General features: G+C 42.0%; 2 protein-coding genes across 2 annotated transcripts; both read left to right on the forward strand.

Moving 5' to 3' along the window:
- The first annotated feature begins 3,066 nt into the window (after positions 1 to 3,066).
- LOC139443330 (2-Hydroxyacid oxidase 1-like) lies at positions 3,067 to 13,537 on the forward strand. Its single transcript, XM_071224308.1, has 8 exons — positions 3,067 to 3,203; positions 5,169 to 5,320; positions 6,170 to 6,425; positions 6,847 to 7,022; positions 8,866 to 8,957; positions 11,619 to 11,777; positions 12,165 to 12,234; positions 13,170 to 13,537. Exons 1-8 carry the CDS (start codon positions 3,067 to 3,069, stop codon positions 13,235 to 13,237), a joined length of 1,110 nt encoding a protein of 369 aa, XP_071080409.1. The 3' UTR covers positions 13,238 to 13,537.
- Positions 13,538 to 16,337: 2,800 nt separating this feature from the next.
- LOC139443919 (2-Hydroxyacid oxidase 1-like) lies at positions 16,338 to 25,262 on the forward strand. The gene is made up of 8 exons (XM_071224808.1): positions 16,338 to 16,529; positions 17,461 to 17,612; positions 18,387 to 18,642; positions 20,089 to 20,264; positions 20,535 to 20,626; positions 22,582 to 22,740; positions 23,873 to 23,942; positions 25,002 to 25,262. Exons 1-8 carry the CDS (start codon positions 16,384 to 16,386, stop codon positions 25,067 to 25,069), a joined length of 1,119 nt encoding a protein of 372 aa, XP_071080909.1. The 5' UTR covers positions 16,338 to 16,383; the 3' UTR covers positions 25,070 to 25,262.
- The last annotated feature ends 7 nt before the right edge of the window (positions 25,263 to 25,269 follow it).

Raw genomic sequence — 25,269 nt, forward strand, 5'->3', positions numbered from 1 at the left:
AATGTTCGTTCGCTGAGACATAATCCATTATTATGGCCAATAAAGACATCACGATTGAGAGATGCATAGATAGGTGGAAAGGAACATGATGACAACATTATGGCGCCATCAACAATGTATTTGACACAGAAGAGGATTAAAACCATTTGGGGGGAAAATAAATAATAGATTAGTAATTTTAGATCGATGTATGCAAGAGCGCATCAAGCAGTTACACAACAGTGTCCGTATAACATTATTGCAACGTAAACACAGATGTTGTTGGCAGGATGCCCAGCATTGACAAAAAAACAAGCAGTGGACCGGAGAACAAAGTAGACACAATTTATGGATAACAACTTCTTTAATTACTGTTAAGGCGACGTTTCGGTAAAGATCCTTATACCGTTGTCTAGTCTTGCGTTGTCTTTACAGTAATTAAAGAAGTTGTGTCTATTTTGGCTTTCGACAAATTCTAAGTAATGCTTATCAAATAGTGGGAGTAGTTATAGTCAGTTTCTGCTGAGCGATGGTCACCCTGATCGCACGTGCTTATGAATGCGTTGAAATCATAATCATGTGAAAATTGCTGGTCTTCTATCAGTTAAACTTATTAATAACCTTGACAAGGGTAGGCATATAAGAGTTCTTCACAGATGCACCGTTCACCATATTGCCATTGCTAACGCACAGGTTAATATCTTGTACATAGCTAATGCTCAAGGTGCGCAAAAATAAAATCCTATTCTAGTTAATATGTTTAATGTATACTTAAGTATGTTATATAAACATACTTATTTTACACTATTCGTTTAATTTTCTGTGACAATCCACAACATTGCAATGTTTTAGTTGTTTTAGTGGTATTATTTTAGTTAGTATGCTTACTGTATGCTTAGGTATGTTTTATAAATAGACATAATATGTAATATGTAAGCGATACGTGGCAGTTATGAAATAATTTCTGCTTCTTCTTCCATTATCGTTTTTATTTTCTCTGACAAGCTGAACAAAGTTTAATACATACTATACCCTAATCCTCTTCTATCTTCATCCTCTACAGCCAAAGTCAGGTACAGCGGGGGTAGACCGTTGACAGATGTCTTAGGCATTGTCAAAACAATGGGGTTCCGCCTGTAGTCGAAGGGAAGCAACTCTTCCTTACTATTACTGATCTCTCGTTCCTGGGCCCCGATTCACTTGTCATAGGCTTGCGAATGTAGCGCTTATAACGTTTTGTGGATCGAGGCCCTGGTAAACATTTATTATGACGAAGAAATATGACTAATGAAAGTAGTTAGTGTGATGCATTCAGAAAACACGGATCAAACTAGGCACGTCACCAGATCTTCTCTTGTCAGGCAGGATTGCCGAGAGCACTTCCTAGCTGCACAAGGAAACCCACACTGAACCAACCAAGGAGAATAAAACGAAGATCTTCGGCGTGACTAGCGAATACGTTAACCACTAATTAGCCTGTCAACTAAACTCTAAAATTTGAAAAATGAGCAAGCTGTCAGTGATCTATAAAAGAGATTTCTCTCCCCATCATAACGTAATCAGCGTAGTATCACTGCGGAAGTAATCGATGCACGGGTGGCCCAGTCGTCTCAGGCGCTGCGCTCAACTGTGCAGAGTTGCGTCCCTTGGGCACGCATGAAACCTATGATCGTGGGTTCGAATCTCACTTTGCCCCGATTGTTCCTAGGTTTGTCAACTCGACGGTTTCACAAAAGTGGTAGCGTTCAAGACCTGCACAACTTCGGGCTTCCTCCCACATTAAGCTGACACGCCGCGATATAACTGGAATACTGTTCAAAGCGGCGTCAAAGGCAACTTACTCACTCAGTAAATGATCAATGACTGATGGCAGTTTTATACTAAATTATGATGCACACAGACAGCCTACACCCTAAAGGAGAATTTTCACCAGTATATCCGCTTGTGGCGTACATTGTGAATTCGTGCATAAATCATAATAAACCGAATCAATTAAATTGACTCGTACGTAAAGGACATACCACATGGAGGAAAAACCGCCAAACATTTTCCCATTTAATTGTATTTTTTTTTATTATCAACAAACTTCCAGTAGAACTTTGCTCACCCCCTTGCTGCGAAACCGAATCTGTCTCCCTCACCCTGGTACTTGTTGTTACCCTACCATGGCCATGGTCGGCTCGGAGTGGGGTATTCATGTTCAACTGCGGCATGGTATCCCAGTGAACTACAAGCTCACACACGCACGCACGCACGCACGCACGCAGAGGATTTACGTCAACGCATATTTAAAAGTAACATTTTACATTTCAAATAATTGATGAAACAGTCAATTTCGGTTATTGATGGTAATTTAATTATCACTATTGACATTATAAGTTGACAGAATATAATAACACACTCGCACGCACGCACACATACACACACGAGGGCGCGCGCGTGCATGCATGTATGTCTCAATACAAGTGCAGTGATCTTGAACGCGATGCTGAGCCCATGTTCACCTCACCTCACCCCTCACTCTCTCTCCCACACACTCAAGCGCAACATTTGTATGTTCACAATATAACTGTAATATACACTGACCTACCTTGAAAACGAATATTCTGATTATTTGTTATTTTTGATTTGTGTTATATTTGGCAAAATGGCAAAAAAATCCAATTAAGTTGTTCTGTGTATTTTGACATGTGGTAATCATGCAAACACAGCAGTGAGGTCGGTCGGCTTCGATTCTCATTCAGTGTGTTTCGAAATGTACTTGAACATAAAAACACATCTTGTCTGAGGCTTGAAAACATGATCCTGCGTTCCATTGTGTGTCAAAACACCTGTTGCCTTATGGTGGAAGCGAAGGCCACAAACAAGTTCAAATAACCTGTTATGCAAATGAATGCTCCGTAAAAGAATTAATTTAAACTAATCAATACTATCTTCGCCATTCGAGTATTATATTCATATGTATATGTAGAAATATTGGCTGTTTATATGTTGTTGGTTCGTAAACCGATTAACACACGACAGGCAATATCCTCTCTGGGCACTCTACCGCCACACAGCCGCTCTTCTGCGCATGTCACTGTAGAAATGGAAGGCTCGCGTTTACTGAGTGTGTCGGACTTCGAGGAGTACGCGAGAGGGAGGCATGGTCAGGCGGAGGCTTACTTCAACTCTGGGAGTTTCCTGGATCAGACACTCAAAGACAATGTGTCAGCGTATTCAAGGTGAGATGCCCGTTCAAGGTGGAACAACCTGTAATCAGTCGTTGTGGTGATGTAACACACAGCATAAACTGGTTCAACAAGTTCACTTTTGTGAGAGAAACGCCCATAAAATCTCTACACGCAAAACAAAATAAACTATTGCTATTCAATTACAAAAAAAAACATAAACCGAAAGATAAAATTTTGTAGTGTTGCCGAAGTAAACTGCCGAAGCTGGTCTTTTATTAATATATAGATGATATTACATGTGTCGAGTGACGCCACTCGTGAAAATATCTCCTTGCCCCCAGTCATGAGATGAGAGAAACATGATATTTCACTCGACACGTAGAATATCCTATTTATTATATACTTTTTGTGGAGTTGTACAGGGGAAAATTAAATTATTTTATTACAAATGTAAAACCTTGAAACGTAAATTCTCCCTACCTAACACGCAGGGACGAGTCACCACTCCTTGTATTTGCGACTAAAAAAGTAGTTTCGCTTTTGCAAATTCTTAAAAAAAAACATAAACAAAAGTACCAAAAAATATTTTAGGTCGCGAAAATTCTGCATCATACATATCGATATGATTATATACAGTATCATCTTTAACCAAAAATGTTCTTGACCGCTGTTGGAAGCGAAAGAATACAGGGTGGTCAAGTAACAAAAATGGCGCTTTGCGAAACGAGTTAAAGTGTGACATTTACAGTTTAGAACGGAACATTTTCAAGAGAATAACTAATGTCATGAATCGATATTTACTCCATAAATGACCATCTGTCATTATTTTGCCTGTCAATGTGGAACTACCGTAAAAAGGTAGTCAACAGTTCGTGTACGTCCAGACACTTACGATAAAGGGAGACAATTTGAGGGGAGGTCACTCTGATACCACAATAGTTCCGTCAAAGTGTTATGTTCACTGCAGTGAAATACCAAGTGTTATGTTCACTGCAGTTAAATATCATTGAAGATTTCACTTTTCTTAACTTCGGAAAACTCGGTCTTTCACACTTAAGTATATAAAAAAATACATATAAGACAGCTACGTGATAAATCGCAAAGAACAAATATAGTTTGATTCAAAACTTTAAAATCATAAAATATATCTTTCACATAATACACCCGTCCGCTGTTGATGCCTATCTTAGACATCTTTTCTTTGAAAATCAATAAATTTGCCTTTTTTCGACCAAAAAAATTACATTTCCAAAATGGTAAAGGTCATGTGGTTGCACATTCATTTTTTACCCCAGTCTTCATTGAACCTATTTATTTTATACAAAATTGTCCAGCCACAGATTACTTGTTACAAACTGTAACGGGAATGAGAGATGGTTAAATAGACACACTCAAATTTAACAACAGTTGTTTCAATGTTCAGTTACATAAAAATACTCGGTATACTTTCTTTTGCCCCTCATCTTATCACCAACCAATGTGGTATCACATTTCAAAGTTATTCCTTTAAGACAATACCAGCAACAGAGTAGTGATATGCCATGATTTCACTGTAAACGGTCCACCGACCTATCCCTCCGCAAATAGGTCCTACAAAATGACGCACCATTGGGAGAAAAGTTATGTTTAGAGAAAATATAGAAATAGGGTATATAGTATTGATAGCGAACAACATTTATAGATCACCACTACCGCCATATTGTGTAATGTGATGGTCACGTGGAGTATGTAGGAGTTATTATTGAAACAATCATGTTTGCAGTTATCATACAGTAACGAACGAACTGACGGATAAGGCGAACTTACTATTTGTCCCGACTATTTGCTGTAGTTATGCTTTTAATGAACTACTGTTATAACGAACTAAAATTAGTGATCCCTTTGAATTCGTTATAACCGTAGTTTATTGTATATTATATAGCCCAAAGTTGATCCCTGAGCTAGTATAGCTAAGTTTATGTAATCACTGCCCCAAATCATCACAATTATAGGCTTGTTATTGTTGTGTGTGTCCAGATACCGGTTCCGACCCCGGGTGTTGAGGGATGTATCCCAGAGAGACATGTCCACTACAGTGCTGGGCAGCCCGGTCAGTTGTCCAGTGGGTGTGGCACCAATGGGCACGTGCTGTTTGGCTCATCCGGATGGGGAGATGGGAATAGCTAAAGGTATACCTATTCATGGTAGAGTTATAGGGAGGGTGGCATATTGTCATGGCACTAGTGTGTATGGATGCATTGTTATGAGGATGTGAGGACACAAACCAATTATTGAATTAAGAACGATAGAAAGAAGGGGTGTGAGTGAGTGAGTTGGGATTAATGCCGCCTTTAACAGTATTCCAGTTATATCACAGCGTGTCCGCTTAATGTGGGTAGACGTTTACCACTTCGGTGAAACCCACGAGCACGGATATGGTGCTGACAAACCTAGAAACATAATCGGAGCAAACCGGGATTCGAACCCACAATCACAGGTTTCTGGCGTGCCCAAGGGACGCGACTCTACACAGCGAATTGCAGCGCCACAGACGACTAGGACACACGTGCCCCTTGCTCCAGCTGGACAATTCAACATGTCTGTTCATACGTTTTCTGATTAAGAGACCTCGACTTTAGACTCGCGAAGATCCTGGCTAGAATAGGTCTTCAGCAACCCATGCTTGTCGTAGGAGGCAACTAACGGGGTCGGGTGATCAGACTCGCTGACTTGGTAGATGCATGTCATCGTATCCCAGTTGAGTAGCTCGATGTTCATGATATCAATCACTGGATTGTCTAGTCCAGACTCAATTGTTTACAGACCGCCGTCATATAGCTGGAATATTGCTGAGTGTGGCGTTAAACAACACACAAACAAACAGACAAAACTGCGACTTTAAAAACATCATTCACTCATTTACTTTGATCCACAGTCCGGCTAAAATTTCCTTTCGCGGATTTAACGCACACGAAGCTGCGAACCTGGACGTGAAATGACATGTGTCCTTCGTAATAAAACTCTGAACACTGTTGCAGCATGTGAGCGACTCAAGCTACCCTTTGGTCTGTCCACCGTCTCTACCGTCAGCATCGAGAACATCGCAGCCGGAGCTCCACACAGCGTCAGGTGGTTCCAACTCTACATATTCAAGGAGCGTAGCCTGACAGAAATGCTGGTGCGGAGAGCTGAGGCGGCTGGGTTCTCTGCCCTTGTTTTGACGGTTGATACACCGGTCGCCGGAAGGAGACTTGCTACCATAAAAGAAGGATTCAAATTTCCGGATCATCTCAGGTTAAAACTTAATCATGTCCTTTGTAGCATATGGTCGATCCCTGAAGCCGTTTTATGTTTTCCCGAGAAGTGCTCCGTAGAGCATCTGTCCGGAGAGCGGAAGGTCGGAGGTTCGATTCCAGGTCGCGTCATACAAAATGACGTTAAAGATAGTATTTGTTGTTATCCTGTCTGGAGGTCGGCATTCAGGGGTTAAAACAAGGCCTGGTCGGCTCTGAGTCAGTATACTGTGTCTGAGTAGGGTACTAGTATTCATGTGAAACAGTGGTGTGGTATCTCAATGAGCTTACACTATAAAATCGGCATTAGTCTAAACACACACACACACACACACACACACACACACACACACACATATGGCTATCAGCAATAACCTTGAAACGACGTTAAACTCCATTTCACCTAACCTCACCTTCTTCAGGTTACCGAACATCGACGCTTCTGACGGTATATTCGAATCTCTGAGAGCTGATGCAGCCAATGTGCCATATTTGGAAATTATTGGGAGGCAGATGGACCCGTCTATCACGTGGAATGATGTCAAATGGCTCCTAAAATTCACTCGATTGCCTGTTATTGTAAAGGGTGTTCTAACTGGTAAGTATATTTTGATTTTACTTTTTTCTGTCCAAAAATAAATCACTGATTCTGATATGCCATAACTAATACAATACGAACAAGATCCATTCAGTCTTTCTGTCCGAAACTACAAATGACTCGTGGTATTTAGAAGAAAAAACACCTATAACGTAACAAAAACATACTGGTAACAACGGGAACTAGGCAATCCGTACCCAGGGAGATCCGTACCCAAACTGGGGGCACGGGTGGCCCAGTCGTCTAAGTTGCACTGCAGAGTTGCGCCCCTTGGGCACGCCAGAAACCTGTGATTGTGGGTTCGAATCCCGGTTTGCCCCGATTATGTTTCTAGGTTTGTCAGCACCTTACCCGTGCTCGTGGGTTTCACCGAAGTGGTAAACGTCTGAGACCTGCATCACTTCGGGCTTTCCTCCCACATTAAACTGACACGCCGTGATATAACTGGAATACTGTTAAAAGCGGTGTTAAACCCAACTCACTCACTCTCGTACCCAGACTGTTTTGGCGGACTCTTACCCAAATGTTGGACAACCCGTACCCACTCGTACGTATCAACTGGATGACTCGTACCCTAAATAGCGAACCCGTACCCTATGAAAATATAGATGATTCGAAACGTTAGACATGAATCGGATTAAACATGTTTACAACTAAGACTTTGTTTGTTTGTGTTTCATATAACAACACATGAGTAGTCCAATCACCGACTGTGTAAACTTGTTTCACCGACCGACTTCCAAGAAGTTAGTAGTTTAATACTAAACACAATATACCACCTGATCCAACTGAGTTAACTTAATTTATTTAATCCTAATGTTATGAGTATATAAAGGGGGAATGGCTGTTTAGTAGTCATTCATTGAGTTATTGACCACCTCCGTGGTCTAGTGGTAGAGCGTCCGCCCGGAGAGCGGAAGGTCCGGGGTTCGATTCCCGGCCGCGTCATACCAAAAGACGTTAAAAGATGGTACTTCTTGTTACCCTGTCTGGCGCTCGGCATTAAGGGGCTAAAACAAGGACTGGTCGGCTCGGAGTCAGTATACTGTGTCTGAGTGGGGTATTCATGTTAAACTGCGGCATGTTAACTCAGTGAGCTAGCACTTTAAATCGGAATTAGTCCGGACTTGTACAAGCAGCCTCACACGTGCATGTACGTCGCTCTATAAGTGCAATAATCTTGGACGCGACGTTAAACCCCATTTCACCTCACCTCATTGAGTTATTTGGTTGATTGTTCATTCACCAACTAATGAATGAAACTAAATTAATGAATGTTTGAAACGTATCATGAAAGAATGTTTGAAACGTATCGTGAATGAATATTTGACATATATAATGAATGAATGTTTGAAATTTATAATGAATGAATGTTTGTTTGAAATGTATAATGAATGAATATTTGAAATGTAACAGTGCGGTGAATACATTGCTATAGAAGTGCAGGTGGGAATATATGAGAATTGAGTGCTGAATAAATGAATAGAAACATATTTTGGGGGTAATTTTTAAGGTCTGTACCAGTTAAAGCAATCCCATTTCGGACATCATGCTCTAAATATAAATGGGTACGAGTCTTCTAAATTTGTGCTCGGGACCTCCAGATTAGGTACGGGTTTTCCAAATTTAGGTACGGATCAGACAAATAAAGTACGAAACAGGTACCAATCTGAGAGTTAGCCATTTTTGTGGGTACGGATCGGCTAGCGTTCGTTACAGCCTGCACGCACCTTTTGGAATATCCCTGACTATCGATGTACCAGAGGAATGAAATTGAGGTGTATTAACGGGGAATAATGAACACAGTTACGCCAACAACCAATCTGGGCGATGATTCTTTCAGCTGAAGATGCGAGAGAGGCGGTATCTCACGGAGTGTCGGCTATCTGGGTGTCAAATCACGGCGGGCGACAGTTAGACGGTGTACCGGCGTCGGTGAGTGTCAGGGGAGGTTACTCCAATCATAGAGCCCCCTTTGGTTCAGTGTGATTTATCCCACATTGACCGACTATCGAAAGCAAAGCAACTATTTTAGGTCTTACCCCTTGCTGTAAACTGACAGGAAAATAGAAATAGATGGCCTAAACTTCGGGTTTTCCTCCCACATTAAGCTGGAATTTGTGATATATAACTGGTGTACTGTTCAAACTGGCTCACTCCCTTCTGACAACCCGACCCCGTTAACTTAAAGGTGTGAGACCACCTGACGGGGTCAGGTGGTTCGACTCGATGACTTGGTTGATGCATGTCATCGTATCCTAACTGCGCAGGTTGATGTTCATGATGTCAATCACTGGGTTATCTGGTCTAGACACGATTATACAAATGCCGCTTTCATATACCTGAAAAATGCTGAGGGGAGCGTTGAACAAACATTTGAGTGAGTTTGGTTTGATGCCGCTTTTAACAGTATTCCAGTTATATCACGGCTTTTAAAGAGACATTTAAGAAGAATGGTTGAACTTTTGATACCCTACGCAGCACCATCGCATTATGTTCAGTTTCATTTCATATTTGAATATCTAATTTTATATAAATTTATTATAATATATTTATATTATATTCTGTCCACTTATAATGCAAATAGAGATAATTAAATTACTCTTAAAAGCGAAACCTGAGACCATATCGGTATATGGACTCTGGTGAAGCGGACTGTTTCAGCAATTGTTTGAACTGTGTACAGTATACTACTGATGCATTTAAATATGCGTTGATATAAATGATTCATGTTTTCGAATAGAAAATGCATACCTTCAGTGGTGTAGTGAAAAAGAAACGTGATGGCATAATGACAACAACACTGCCGTGCATCGTGAGCCCAAGCCAATGTTAAAAACTCGTCGGATTTTTAATTTTCCGGATTTTAACAAAGGGCAGATAACTCTAACTTGCTTTCCCATTTATTACCAAGCTCTCTATACTGTCGTTGCAACCAGTCACAACTCGCCACTGCGGTCACAACTATGCTTGGAGCTTGAACTCGCAACCGAATGACCGTTATGTTTACAAACAAGTGACGACTGTCGTGACGCCGAATACACTTACCGCTGCTAAATTACTTTCTTGGCTTGTCAATTCGAATTTCTATTGCATTGATTGGTTGGTTGTTTAACGCCGCACTCAGCAATATTCCAGCTATATGACGGCGGTCTGTAAATAATCGAGTCTGGACCAGATAATCCAGTGATTAATATGGGAAATGCATCAACCAAGTCAGCGAGTCTAACCACCCGATCCCGTTAGTCGCCTTTTACGACAAGCATTGTCACCCCTTACAGCAAGCATGGGTTGCTGAAGACCTATTCTACCCCGGAATCTTCACGGGTCTCTATTTCATTAAAACTATCATGTAACTGATATAGTACGAATGTAAGGGAGACGTTGGTTGATTTTCCGTAAGTCTGCAATCTCGAACCAATCTGATTATACAAACAACAAAGTAAATTCATATGGAAAGCATGATCGGTCGTAAACTTTTTGAAAAAATAGAATATGATGGCATTCCCAAAGACATAAAACAAAAGTATAAACGTTACTACATTTGGGATTAGAGGCCAAATTTCAAGATTCTTGTAATGGCCGCACCCACACTGGTAGTAGCGATGTTACCGAGAGTGTAACGAAGGTGTCAGGCGTTGGGAAGGAGCTTGATGTATCACAGTGCAAGATGCATGTCGTGTTTCTCTACCTGTTGTGTGTTGAGGCAGGTGGGGGATCTTATGACGTCTTTTACGACATCACCCAACTAAGCTTGTCAGAGTACCTGCATAAAGGTCATTTTAATACGGGCGATATCTATGCAAAGATTGTATCATTCGGGTCAGTGGTGTTTGAAAAACAATAAAACAATAATTAAATAAAGGGCGCGTTGTCGCGATTTCTTTGGACCAAACCAAAAGACCTGAAGCATAATATTTAATACAAGAGTCTTCTTCTTGATTGGCCAAGCTAACTCAGCTCATGTAAGTGAGTGAGTGAGTTTGGTTTTACGCCGCTTTTAGCAAAATTCCAGCAATATCACCTCGGGGGACACCAGAAATGGGCTTCACACATTGTACCCATGTCGGGAATCGAACCCGGGTCTTTGGCGTGGCGAGCGAACGCTTTAACCACTAGGCTACCCGACCTCCCCTCAACTCATGTAAATAACCGCCACCTTAAGGAAAAGAATTTTTGGATGTCAACTTCTTCATTACGAAGAACACAGCGTTACGGAGTAAATACTTAGTCCTTTATCATTAATGAAAGTGTTCGTATATATTCTGAAACGTTGTTTTCCTCAGAATAAAGAAGTTGACATCCATAAACTCTTCCTTATAAGTATCGCTTCTAAATGCCCCACAAAGACTTACCCGCCATCTTATAGATATAATTGGATATATCCTCCTGGTTTAAATGGGACCTTTTCGAGGTCCCATTTGTGGTGACCCCCGCCGTAATATTGCTGGAATATTGCTCAAAGCGGCGTACAACCATACTCACTCACTCTTTTCGAGGTACCATCTCATATCGTTTATGACGTGTTTCTCTCTCCTCGGACAATTAGACTGGCTCGAATAAGTGCGTCGTAAAGCAACATATATTTATCAACAGTTAGACGTCCTCGCCGAGGTCGTGGACGCTGTCGGCGATCGTTGTGAGGTGTACTTGGACGGCGGGGTCAGAAGCGGATATGACGTCATCAAGGCTATAGCAATCGGAGCCAGGGCTGTGTTCATCGGCAGGCCCGCATTATGGGGACTCGTGCACAAGGTGAAGTGATGTGGTTTCTAAAGAAGACATATGCGTTGTAAGATATATGTTCACCTGCGTGACATAAATATCGGTATTAAGCCTGTTTGTTATTATGCATACACGTAGGAGAGAAGTAGCTGGATTGAGTGAGTGAGTGAGCATGGTTTTACGCCGCTTTTAGCAATATCACAGCAATATCACGGCGGGGGACACCAGAAATGGGCTTCACACATTGTACCCATGTCGGGAATCGAACCCGGGTCTTCGGCGTGACGAGCAAACGCTTTAACCACAAGGCTACCCGACCGCCCCAGAAGTAGCTGGAGGACATTCTTGGGTCATGTGTAGGCCATGTTTCACATACATACAAGGACATCTTCTTACACAAGTTATCTCTCCTTACAGGGTACAGAGGGCGTTGTTAATCTCCTGCAGCTGGTAAAGGATGAAGTGGATAACGCCATGGCGCTTCTTGGTACGTTGGTGACCGATCTTTGTCTTGCTATCAGCAATATACACCCACACACACACACACACACACACACACCCACGGTATTTAATACACAGTCGACGCCTCGTCTATCTATCTGTCCGTCTGTCCGTTATCATTTCGTTTTCGAAGTGGTGCCTTAAAAGTTTTTCTATTTTGGCATTATTGGCATTTTTATTTTTCTCCGTTTCCATGAAAACAATTGGACTTGGTCTCGAGATGGGGTGGATGTTGGTTTCAGAGCATCAGGGCAGATATTGAAAACCATGAAATATTCTAAGTAAACATGCCTGGTTTAATCGTCCTGTCGTGATACCTATATTTTGAATTTTTAAGGAATACTTTCCCCGTTTCCATGGAGACAAATTGGACTTGTTTTTTTTGTGAGAGCAGAACCTGAAAGCCTTTAATATTTCTATCAATACTTTGAAAATGTGTTTCAATGAAATACTGATTCTTTGATCGGGTTGCGTAATTTCGTCTTTCATAATGACAGTTGTCAGGAAGTATTATCATGGGATAAACATCTGACAATGATGAAAAATGGGGGGGGTATCTCATCTTGTGATGACTCTTGTAATTTGAAATAAACTTTATGATTTCATATTAAAAAATACGGTTGGATATTAGCAAACTGCTCTCGATCCATTTGTATGCCGGGTTTGAATTGGTCCCTAGCTACCTACACTTGGCGATACATGATGGATCAGGTGGTAATGCTTGGTGACTTGTTTGACTGTCATCGTATACCGACTGCATGGATTGATGTCCATGCTGTCAATTACTGGATTTTCTGATTCGAATATTTACATACCGCCGTCATATGGCTGGAATATTGCTGTGAAAAACAAACTAACAAACGAAAACACAAACTGTGTAATGTTTTATCCACTCATAAAACATATTTCTCCCTGTTTCAGGCGTAACAACCCTCAGCGAAGTGCATCGAGGTCACGTGGTACACGAGTCCTTCCTTCCGAAGCTGTGATCTTTCCGAGTGTGTGTGTGCGTATGCGTACACGTGTGTATGCGTGGAACTCTGTGTGTGTGTGTGTGTGTGTGTGTGTGTGTGTGTGTGTGTTTTACACAGAAGAATACGAGTACAATGTATGTACGTATTAATCAGACGTAATGCCAACATATTCAAGTATATTTGGCACGAGGATGCGTGTGGTAACTTTCACAATCCAAAGCGTAATGGTCATCATTGACAGACAGCAGACCTCGATGGTGAGTTACGTCCCTTTGTAGAGTACGGTCGGTGGGATCCAGATGATGAGATTATTCATAATTTAATTCATGTTCATATTCAAATATTTGCACTCCATAAGCAAACAATAAACTATTCGTGCAATAGATTGAGTAATTCTTATTTACATATTTGGATGCATAGCAACCGGATGCACTGCGTTTGACAGGTGAATGCTTTCAAGATAGTGTCTACGGAAACTGGAGAAGTCATGAATCTCACTGGAGTACGAGTTACGGGTTAAATGATTAGACGTCCATCTACATGCAGCTCATCTCCATGCCCCGTGTTGTGTAGCTGAGACATCGTCATATTACCAACAGACGTCAATGGTCTACACATCGTCAAAACGGGGGTAATCGTCGCTGGTCACGTGTCATGTTTTCAGGTGTTTGTTTCTTGTTTAACGCCGCACTCAGCAATATTCCAGCTATATAACGACTCTATGTAAATTATCGAATCTAGACCAGACAATCCAGTGATGGACATCATGAGCATCGATCCACGCAACTGGGACACGATACCAAGTCAGCGAGCCTGACCAACCAATCGCCTCTTACCGCAAGCATAGTCGCCCTTTACCGTAAGTATGGGTTGCTGAAGACCTATTCTACCTCGGACCTTCACGGTATTTAGGAACCCATGCTAGCCGTAAAAAACGACTATGCTTGTCCAAAGTTTACTGTAATGTTTAGTGATAGTATTTCAGGGTATTTTTTAAATCAAATAAATGTAACCGGTGTATAGTATATACTGTACCTAAGCCTTAAATAAACACATCATGACCATTGTGCAAGTTATTTAGTTACCTGGCCAAGAGGTGAACCGTTTTAGCGGTTTGTTTATACACCCCTCAAGGTGTCGCCTTCCTGAGAATAAACCAGCGGGATAACACCAAATATCGAAACGCGGCATTATTAAAGACTGAGAGGTCAACTGGAATTTCACAAAGGGAGAAACAGTTTCAAAGACCAGTTTCCATTGTCTAGCATTCCGTGATCGAGTATCTACAAGGTATCAACTCTGCTCTTGTAATTATATATTAATACACTGTAGAACACACAAGTAGCTCTACGTCATCTGCATTTACATTGTTCTTATTTCTACTGGATACGACCGGGTGTACCGGGGTCACAGAATGACTTAAAGACAAATTGAGCTGGACCTCGGGTCCCTTTTCATAAAACTGTAAATAACATGTTGTTAATGTATACTCAACAACAAAAGTTCCTGTGACACCAATATCTTAGAGTATTTTTCAAACAAGTAAAATTTGTTTTTCAGTTTTGTAGTACATGTATGGAATCAAGTCACTAAAACGCAGCTGCTACAGAAAAGCATGCATTCCATGCAAAAGTGGACTTTTATGCAAGCCCCATGCATTTCACTACCCAAGAATTGGTATCAAAACGTGTGCGTTAACGGGATTCCATATGCATTGTCTAGCATCGTGCTGACAACCACTCAGAAAAACAACAAAATTACGCAATTATTCAACATTATAAAATGCCACGCCTGTCCGAAAATGAGCGTCTGCGAGTCATTGGTATGCTTGAAGCAGGATCAAGTCAACGTGATGTTACAAGAAAATTTAACGTCCGAAGAAACACCATTTGGTGTTAAAGGCAACGTTGCAACAGACGAATGTGGTTAAAGACCATCCTCGGAGTGGCAGGCCACGCGTAACCAATTATCGACAAGACAACTGTATTCGAACAACACACCTACGAAATCGCTTCCAGCCAGCAACAATGACTGCAAGAAGCATCCCTGGCCTTCGACGAATATCTTCACAAACCGTACGTCGTCGCCTCAAATGTGTAGGGATTGTCGCCAGAAGACCCGCCACACGTCCCATTTTGACAGGAAACCACCATCAAGCACGTCTTCAGTGGTGCAGACAGCGTCTTTGCTGGACGGCCAGGCAGTGGGGACAAGTTCTATTCACTGTTGAGTCTCGTTTTCACCTCAGCCACAGCGCTGGACGGATTCGAGTGTACTGACGTCGATAATGTTACGTCAATCATTGTGTCATGGAAGGAGATCAGTTCGGGGGCGGCGAGACCCGTTTGATAGTGGTAGGGGAAAATCTCTACCGCGACGAGATTATCGGCCCTGTTGTTCTACCGTTTTTGCTCGACTTGTTCAGGATTCTCTTCAACAAAACAACGTGAATGTCATCCCCTGGTCGGCTTGCTCCCCTGATCTCTCACCAATCAAGCACATGTGGGATGGGATGGGTCGGCGCCTTCGACGTCAACCACGTGTTCCACAGACACTCCAGGAACTTCGAAACATGCTGCAGCAGATATGGACAGATATCCCGAAGGACCATGTGCGACGCGTAGTCCATTCCATGAGACGAAGATGTGTTGTTTGCATCGCAACCAGAGGTGGACATACACGCTATTGATTTGTAAATTGGCATTTTGGCACGCATTTTCTGAAGTCAGTATGGCAAATTAAACCATTTGAACACTTACAGGAATCTTTTATCTTTGCAAACCGAAATTGTTTCAGATTTGGTAAAAAACAAAACTTTGCATTAAATCTTATTCAATGTCACAGGAACTTTTGTTGTTCAGTATATAAAAAAAACCCAATAAAACAATTGACGACATCAATAATAGTTTATGATTCTATTTCTGATTCTGAAATATTTTTTGAGAAAATTTATTCCCTTTGAGAAGCGGACGGACGGACGGACGAAAACACGGAAAAGGTATCTCCTAAATACCAGTGATCACAAGTCTTGACACGCTTTCATACTGATTAGATACTCGCAACCTTGAAGCTAAAGATAGCTTTAAATCTGTGTCAGTTTGGTTTTAACGTCCTGTACAACACACCTGTACATTAGTGTTCCTGGACGTGACCCCCGAAGCATGCACACGTCTTCTCCCCCCTTACTCTGTGTAGGGGACTATGAGGCTTACGCTAAGGACAAGCTCCCTTCCATGGTTGAGAATTACTTCAAGGCAGGATCATCGTTGGAGCAGACAGTGCAAGATAACTCGCTGGTGTATAGGAGGTAGTGTGAGTGAATGAGTGAGTGAGTGAGTGAGTGAGCAAGCAGGGGTTTGAGTTACTACAGTGTTACCCTCATACATGGAGTTGTATCACGACGTCTTCCATGTTCGCACTGATTTGGATTCAGTATCATGTTCGTGTTCGTGGGTTTCACCGAGTTGGTGAGGTCTGAGGTGAGGTGAGGTGGGTTTAACGTCGCGTCTAAGATTATTGCACTTATATAGCATGCACGTGTATCTGTGTGTGTGGCTGTTTGTACTCGTCCGGACTGATGCCGATTTATAGTGCTAGCCCACTGAGATACCATGCCGCAGTTTTAACATGAATACACCGACAATGATTCCGAGCCGACCAGCCCTTGTTTTCGCCCCTTAATGCCGAGCGCCAGACAGGGTAACAACAACGTCTTTTGGTATGACGCGGCCGGGGATCGAACCTCGGACCTTCCGCTCTCCGGGTGGACGCTCTACCACAAGACCACGAAGGCAAACGTCTGAGACCTGCTTCACTAAACTCTGCTGACGGCCCGTGAAGATCTGGGTTAGAACAGGTCCTCAGCAAACCAATGCTTGTCGTAAGAAGTGACTGTTCTTGTCGTAAGAGTGGGTGGTCAAGGTTGGTTAATGCATGTCATCGTATTCCAATTGCGTGGATCGATGCTCATGTTGTCAATCACTGGATTGTCTGGTCCAGACTCGATTATTTACAGACCGCCGTGATATAGCTGGAATACTGCTGAGTGCGGCGTTAAACAACAAACAACAAACAAAAACCCAGCTGAGAGACCTAGCTGTAATAATCGAGTGACACCAGACAATCAACCGATACCTATTTTACTCGAGCATTAATACTTACCTTAAATATGTAACATTTCACCAATATACGTTATTGAAACATGGTTTATTAAAAGCGTGTTATTGTTGTGTGTCCAGATACCGATTCCGTCCCCGGGTGTTGAGGGATGTATCCAAGAGAGACATGTCCACTACAGTGTTGGGCAGCCCGGTCAGTTGTCCAGTGGGCGTGGCACCCATGTCCATATGCCGCATGGCTCACCTCGATGGGGAGATGGGAATAGCTAAAGGTTTGTTTCTTTGTTGTTTGACGCCTCTCTCAGCAATATTCCAGCTCTATGACAACGGTCTGTAAAAATCTAGTCTGGACGAAACAATCCGGTGATTGATTTCATGAGTATCGATCTATGCAATTTGGATACGATGACATGAATCTAACAAGTCAGTGAGTCTGGCCACCCAATCGCGTTATTCGGCTTTAACTACAAGCATGGGTTGCTGAAGACAAATTCTACCCGGATTTATACGGGTAGCTTAAAGTAGACCGATGTAATTTTAATACGATAGTCCGACACATGTATATGGGGGCACGGGTGGCCCAGTCGTCTAAGGAACCGCAATTCGCTGTGCAGAGTTGCGTCCCTTGGACACGCCAGAAACCTATGATTGTGGGTTCAAATCCCGGTCCGCCCCGATTATGTTTCTAGGTTTGTCAGCACCATACCCGTTTCACCGAAGTGGTAAACGTCTGAGACCTGCGGACTTTCCTCCCACATTAAGCTGACATGCCGTGATATAACTGGAATACTGTTAAAAGCGGCGTTAAACCCAACTCACTCACTCACTCACCCACTCACTCACGATACATGTACGCGGCAAGTGGGCGTGGCAGCAATGTGTACGGTTACCTAGATAAATCTGACAAACGTGATCATAGTATCCATTTACAATGAATACATAATATTATGTTTTTAATATGCGGTACATTCAACTATTTACCTTATTGATTGTCATTGTACACTAGTGTATCAAATCTTCGACTATAACTCTGAACGCTGTTGCAGCATGTGAGCGACTCCAGCTACCCTTTGGTCTATCTACCGTCTCAACATTCAGCATTGAAGACATAGCAGTCGGAGCTCCCAACAGCGTCAGGTGGTTCCAACTCTACATATTCAAGGAGCGTAGCCTGACAGAAACGCTGGTGCGGAGAGCTGAGGCGGCTGGGTTCTCTGCCCTTGTTTTGACGGTAGATGCACCGGTCGCCGGTAGGAGGCTGTCTTCCATGAGAGAAGGATTTACAGTTCCGGGTCATCTCAGGTTTCAGATTTATTTTTATCTGTTGACCTTCTGTAGCTTTAAGTACTGTGCTTATATATGGCTTGGATATATTTGGACTGCGATTGGGTGGTTCTGTTGTAAACAATACGCCTTCGATTTCTGCCGCTAAATTACCGCCTTCAAAACACGAAACAAACTAGTATGTGAGTGAGTATGGTTTTACACCGCTTATAGCAATATTCCAACAATATCACGATGGGGACACCAGAAATGGGATTCACACCTTGTAAACATGTCGGGAATCGAACCAGGGCTTTTGGTGTGACGAGCGAAAGCATTCACCACTAAGCTACCTCAACGCTCCTTCATTTAACTGGCATTCTATAATTCGTCTTAATTCTCGTATCTTCAGAATTGCTGAATATTGGTCTAAAACCTATTCGGCTAGGTGGCCGTCAATTTAATCAGCAATTTAAAAACATTTGTTTGACCAATCAGAATTGGTCTTTGTATTTTTTGTTTGTTTAACGTCCTGCAATATGCAATATGCAATAATGCAATATGGCGGGGGACTGTACATAACTGATGTAACTGATATGTCGAGCTACGTCCAAGGTAGGCGTCGGTGTATACGATGACAATCAACCAAGTCCCCGAACCAGACCACCCGATCCATCTTGTCCCATTATATGAGAAGCATAGTTTCCCGGGGATCAGTTCTAACCCGGAATCCCCATGGTAGAATATAACGTTTTCTTCATGCAAGGGACAATTGGATGTATCGGACGAATTGCAATCTTATTAACATCAGATCATTTACCTCGATACGACACATTTCTGTGTGAAAATCGGAGGGCACTTCCACAGAACGTCGCATCAGGTGATGTTTCTCTTCAGCCAATCAGCGTCGAGGCTTATAAAATCTCGATTTGAGAGGGCGAAGCATTCAGATAAAAATATCCAGAAAGCGAATATGATCGGGAACATCCGAATGCCAAAAACTAAAGCCGCTTCATTATATTTGTGTGGATCTGTTGTACAACCTGTCGTTTCTGAGCATGGCATCTATACCAGATGGAAAGTATGATCGAAGGAATGTTTGTGTCATGTGTGGGATGTGTGGGATTCGATTCGATTCCAAATCGAAGTGATGAAAAAATGAAGCCGAAAGTTTTAGAATTCTGACATCTGAATGATCAAGAACCTACGCATCCTTCATTTATATTGGGCCTTCAAAGTCCCCTGTTCCTTGATGCAACCTTCTACGGTATATAGGCGTCCTCCGTTCGGCACGCAGATAGGTATTATATCGGGAGTAAACGTCTCATTATAATAAGATTTGACAAGGGGTGAGTTAATATACATATATATACGCTGAAAATGTTTTCTGATTCTATTGTTTATTTCCGATCCTTTGATTTACCTCTGTTTTACTGTAGTACAGCTCAGAATATCGTGTACAGGCCGGTTAATGTTTTTCTTCAGATTACCGAACATCGACGCTTCTGACGGTATATTCAAATCTTTGAGAACGGATGCAGCAAATGTGCCATATTTGGAAGTTGTTGGGAGCCAGTTGGACCCATCGATCACGTGGGAAGGCGTCAAATGGCTCTTAAACTTCACGCGACTGCCTGTAATTGTAAAGGGTGTTTTAAATGGTAAATGGTCATTAAATCATTTTGTGAATGGGTGAGAAATGAACCAATCACAGTCTGTAATGTAACCATTACTTTTCCGTTAAGAGGTCTTCTCAAAGATTAAATGCTCTTTCTTAGAACAGGATTGCCTTTTCAAGAAGTAATATTAACATTTCCAACAGTAAAGAACTCCAAATATCAGAACATTCCCTTGACATAATAATCATTAAAAATCGAACAATTAAATGATACCCATTGATATGTAACATCAAATCCCGATAACGCTTCCAGCTGAAGATGCGAGAGAGGCGGTATCTCACGGAGTGTCGGCTATCTGGGTGTCAAATCACGGTGGGCGACAGTTAGACGGTGTACCGGCCTCGGTGAGTGTCAGGGAGATTACTCTCTTCATGGAAGTTCTTTTCGGGGTGTGAATTACACAAACAAGCTGACGGTGTCAAAAGAGCCAAACACCTGTTGCCAAATATGAAAATGAGTAGACAACTGATCATCATAGGGTGAGTGAGTGGGTTGATGAAGTGAGTGAGTGACAAAATTAGTGAGTGGGTGAGTGAGGGTTTACGCCTCTTTTAGCAATACTCCAGCGCCAGAAATGGGACACCAGAAATGGGCTTCACACAATGTATCCATTACAAAATGAGTGCGAGTGAATGATTGATCGTTGTGAATGATCCAAGCCCACCAAAATCGCTCTATTTTAAAATCCCTTTCACATTATTTTTATGTTAATTTTGTTTCAGGTTTTGAACGTCCGTTTATATTAGTGTATTGTAGTTTGATGAACGTTTACTATTTGCATAACAATGGCAAGTATTTATCATCAGTGGTGCATTGACCAAGAGACTTTATAATATATGCCTCAGAGACAGGGCATGCAGATTTATTGGGCCAAAGCCAGCATGTCGCTGCGTGATGGTTTGTATAGAGATGGAATAAATGCATGGCTGTTTAATGTTATATTTTTATCCATGTGACAGTAGGTGTTTGGTGAGCCTGACGTGGCTTTCGGAGATCGGGTTTCGTCAAATCATTCTGGGAACATCTGTTGACAGACGAGGAAGGTCATCTTCCAGAAGCAAGGAGTTAAATGACTATAAATGTCCAGTTTCCACCCTTGCCAAACTAGGCTGGGATTCCTGGGCTCGATCGTGGCGCCACCATTACGAATTATGTCTCTTCTATGTCCCTCCTATTTAGCAGTCAGATTCAATCTCTCAAATCACTTGCATTTGTTTCAAACAAAATAGCGGCGCCAGGTCAAGACGATCTGATCGATAATCAAACTTCATATTGAAATAAAACGAGTCTTACCATGCAAAGTGCATCAAATCCTGAGGACCTTGATTAAAAACATGAACAGATTTGGAAAATATCTCCACGCCAAGTGCTTAGCAAATCCTGCAGTCGATCAAAATCTGCACGTTGAAATCCATGTTGCTTACGAATCGGATGTCTAGTGGACTGTTTAGTCCAGCCAAAATATACCTCCGGAATTCCAGTCTAGTTCGGCACGGGTGGAAACTGGACTTTTTCTCCCTTGCCTCGGGAAGATGAAGAAGGATGAGTGTTATTTGTGCCACCCGAAGGGCAATGTAGAGAAATTCGCCTGAATCGAGCCATGGAAACTAACGCCATAACATGTCTTTCCCACAACTTATGCTGACACCAAAGTTTATTTTGTTTAGTAAAAACATAATTATCACATTCAAAACGCTACTTACTAGCAGCGAAGTCAAGGACAAAAGTTCATATATGGTTATGAATATCAATATACGCAATGTTCTTTTTCGTGCTGGGCATACTGTTGGCATGTCTGTCCATGAAGTTGATACCATACTATATTTTGTTCTTCTCGTGATCAGAGTGTAAAATGTGAAAGCTAACTTTGCGGTGGGGTAGTCTAGTGGTTAAAGCGTTCGCTCTTCACGCCTAATGCCAGGGTTCGATTCCAGACATGGGTACATTGTGTTAAGCCTATTTCTGGTGTCCCCCGCCGTGATATTGCTGGAATATTGCTAAAGCGGCGTAAACTCATACTCACTGACTCAAATGTTGCCTCCCGTGTCAGGAAACGATGGTTTTGGCTTCGAATGCCAGGTCCGGCCGCAATATGATCTTAGTTTTTCACCGCCTCTCGAAAGTTTAACCGAAGTGGTAACCGTCTAACCGTCACTTTCCTTCCACGCGCCGTGTTATAACTACAAAATGTTCAAAGCGGCGTTACACACTATTCATTTGCTAATTCTGAGGCTCTACATGGGGGAAGCAATGTTATGCAACTAAAAAAATGGTATGATATATTTTATACTCCTAACAGTTAGACGTCCTCGCCGAGATCGTGGACGCTGTGGGCGATCGTTGTGAGGTTTACTTGGACGGCGGAGTCAGAAGCGGATATGACGTCATCAAGGCTATAGCAATCGGTGCCAGGGCTGTGTTCATCGGCAGGCCAGCATTATGGGGACTCGTGCACAAGGTGAAGTGATGTGGTTTGTAACGGAGACTCGCATTAGTTCCTGTTGTGAACACAGGCTTTCTATCCCGTGACTTAATGTATCGGGTGGTCAGACTCGGTGACGTGGTTGACGGCGTGACATCGTACCTCGTTGGATCGTTGCTCACAATATCAATCACTTGATTGTCTGACCCAGACTCTATTATTTACATATAGCTAAAGGATTATTTATTAGGGCCGCTTTAAAACATACACACACACCCCTTTCCAACGTTCGCGCACACAATGAATGGTCTTTGTGAAGTTTAATCATAACAGGAATGGAATCTGGGTGTTCCTCGTCATGGGCGAATGCATGGTCCGACCCGTTAAACAAAAGTCTTTCCCTCCCAGTTGGAAATGCTGGGGTAAATAAAAGCAACAAAAAACATTACTAAAAAAATCCCTGCTAAAAGCAGAATCAATTATACGATACCGACTGTATCATGAGCGTGTGTTTATGAATCACTATCAAACTGGAATGATACAGTGCTCGTTGAAAGAAAAGCGTATCCTGCCCCATCGGTGGTCCTCGCCACAAACACACGCAAAGGCAAGTCAATTGTTCACCTCAAAGACACGGGTACATAAGGTACAAGTCAAAATAGGGAATTGCATTGGACGTACGTTTTCTCACTGATACGTCACATTGAGAAATAAGTTATGAGTGCAGTGAGTGAGTGTTTCACGCATTAGTAAGTAATAAACAATTCGGCTTATGATACAATATATTCGAGTCTGGGCCCGACAAGCCAGTTGTTGATAGCATGAACAACGATCTACACCGCCGGGATACGATGACACTATTGGACAAGTCACGCACATCTTCCTGAGGCAAGGGAGTGAACTGACTGTAAAAATCCAGTTTCCGCGGACTTTTATAGTCAGTTCATTCCCTTGCCTCGGGAAGATGAGTCACACGTTAGGATCACATGTTCTTTGTGTGTGTGTGCTTGTGACATGTAGGGGATGCTGGGTACTTATTCTAAGCCGGAATCCCCGAGAGGTCAGTAGGTACCACCATAGTAGTAGTGGTATTAAGCCTTGAGCCGTTCGTAGGCCATGTTTCACCAACCTGCAAGGACATTCTTACACAAGTTGTCTCCCCTGACAGGGTACAGAGGGCGTTGTTAATCTTCTGCAGCTGGTGAAGGATGAAGTGGACAACGCAATGGCGCTTCTTGGTACGTTGTTGGATGGTCTCGAACTTACCAAACAATCTACGTGTAACGTGTGGCATCTCTATCATTATTCGACATCATACATCATTTAAATATTTCATTTGAATGCGTTTTATACAAAAGTCATGCTGTTTCTTTCATAGTAGAGGAGATATGCATCACGGGTTTTTTTGTCACTTGCTCCTTTACATTTCGTTAGGTTCAAGCTATCTTTAATCAACTTTGTTCCAAGCCGTCTCGGTGAAGTATTGACATTATACATACAAGAAAGGCCACACACTGTGCTTTTCTATGGACGTCAGCATTATACATTTCCGACCAGTCATGATGAAATATATATTAACTCATTAACATGTCACACATTAAATTCATGTCAAAGGTCAAGGGCATGCCAAGGTAATTTACTCATCAAATGTAGTTCATGAAATCTAAACATCAGATATGTAATTATTATTTTTTATCTTAGATCATGTAACTGGATTCATGCTGTATTTTTGACATTTGAAAAAAAAGCCTAAGACTCTGATAACTCGAGAAAAAGTCTAGTTTGAATGAGATTTCAATCATGGGGAATTATTAATTATATTTTGAGTGGTGAAGGAATCTGTCAATCATACAAATTATTTCAGGAAATAACTCAAGAAGGATTGACAACATGCAGATGCTCCCGCTATATATATATATATATATATATATATATATATATATATATATATATATATATATATATATGTGTGTGTGTGTGTGTGTGTGTGTGTGTGTGTGTGTGTGTGTGTGTGTGTGTGTGTGTTTCCCCTCTTCCATGAGGGTTATTGCTTCCCCACATTTATTATACCAAACTATAATGAATTGTCCTCTTGCACACCTTCCAAGACATTCCGCTCAAATAAAAAAAAATCTTTCTCTTTGGATTTATAAAAATACTAAATTAATATACATTTTCTATACTGAACCATTTCCACGTAATATTATATCCTTTGTACAGTTCGTACCTCAACACAGTGGCGAGGGATATAGTGATATAATTATGTCGAGTTGCCAATTTTGTCAAACTCTTTTCAGGCGTTGCGAACCTAGACGAACTGAATCGAAGTCACGTGACACACGAGTCCCTGCTTCCCAAGCTATGATCTCACTGTGGGTTTGGTTAGAGGTGTGACGGGTCATAACACCCCTGCTACTGACAGTGATTGAGTAATTGTTGTTTTACGCCACATCGGTTAGTTGGCAGCTATTTGCGGCTACGACCCATGGATATCAGAACAGTGTTAATTTATATTGTAAACTCTTGATATAGGACGATGAAATGTTCCTCAATGCAGACAAAGCT

The sequence above is a fragment of the Haliotis cracherodii genome, unplaced genomic scaffold (genome assembly GCF_022045235.1).
Source record: "Haliotis cracherodii isolate W230 unplaced genomic scaffold, xgHalCrac1.p SCAF_5, whole genome shotgun sequence".
Lineage (NCBI taxonomy): Eukaryota > Metazoa > Mollusca > Gastropoda > Lepetellida > Haliotidae > Haliotis > Haliotis cracherodii.

Bases quoted from the DNA above. Each gene is read 5' to 3' on its own strand.
- LOC139443919 (XM_071224808.1), top strand. From the start codon at position 16,384: ATGCACACGTCTTCTCCCCCCTTACTCTGTGTAGGGGACTATGAGGCT. The intron at 20,265-20,534 runs GTAAATGGTCAT...TAACGCTTCCAG, and splicing joins TGTAAAGGGTGTTTTAAATG to CTGAAGATGCGAGAGAGGCG. The intron at 20,627-22,581 runs GTGAGTGTCAGG...TACTCCTAACAG, and splicing joins TAGACGGTGTACCGGCCTCG to TTAGACGTCCTCGCCGAGAT.
- LOC139443330 (XM_071224308.1), top strand. From the start codon at position 3,067: ATGGAAGGCTCGCGTTTACTGAGTGTGTCGGACTTCGAGGAGTACGCG. The intron at 6,426-6,846 runs GTTAAAACTTAA...CACCTTCTTCAG, and splicing joins AAATTTCCGGATCATCTCAG to GTTACCGAACATCGACGCTT. The intron at 11,778-12,164 runs GTGAAGTGATGT...CTCTCCTTACAG, and splicing joins TATGGGGACTCGTGCACAAG to GGTACAGAGGGCGTTGTTAA.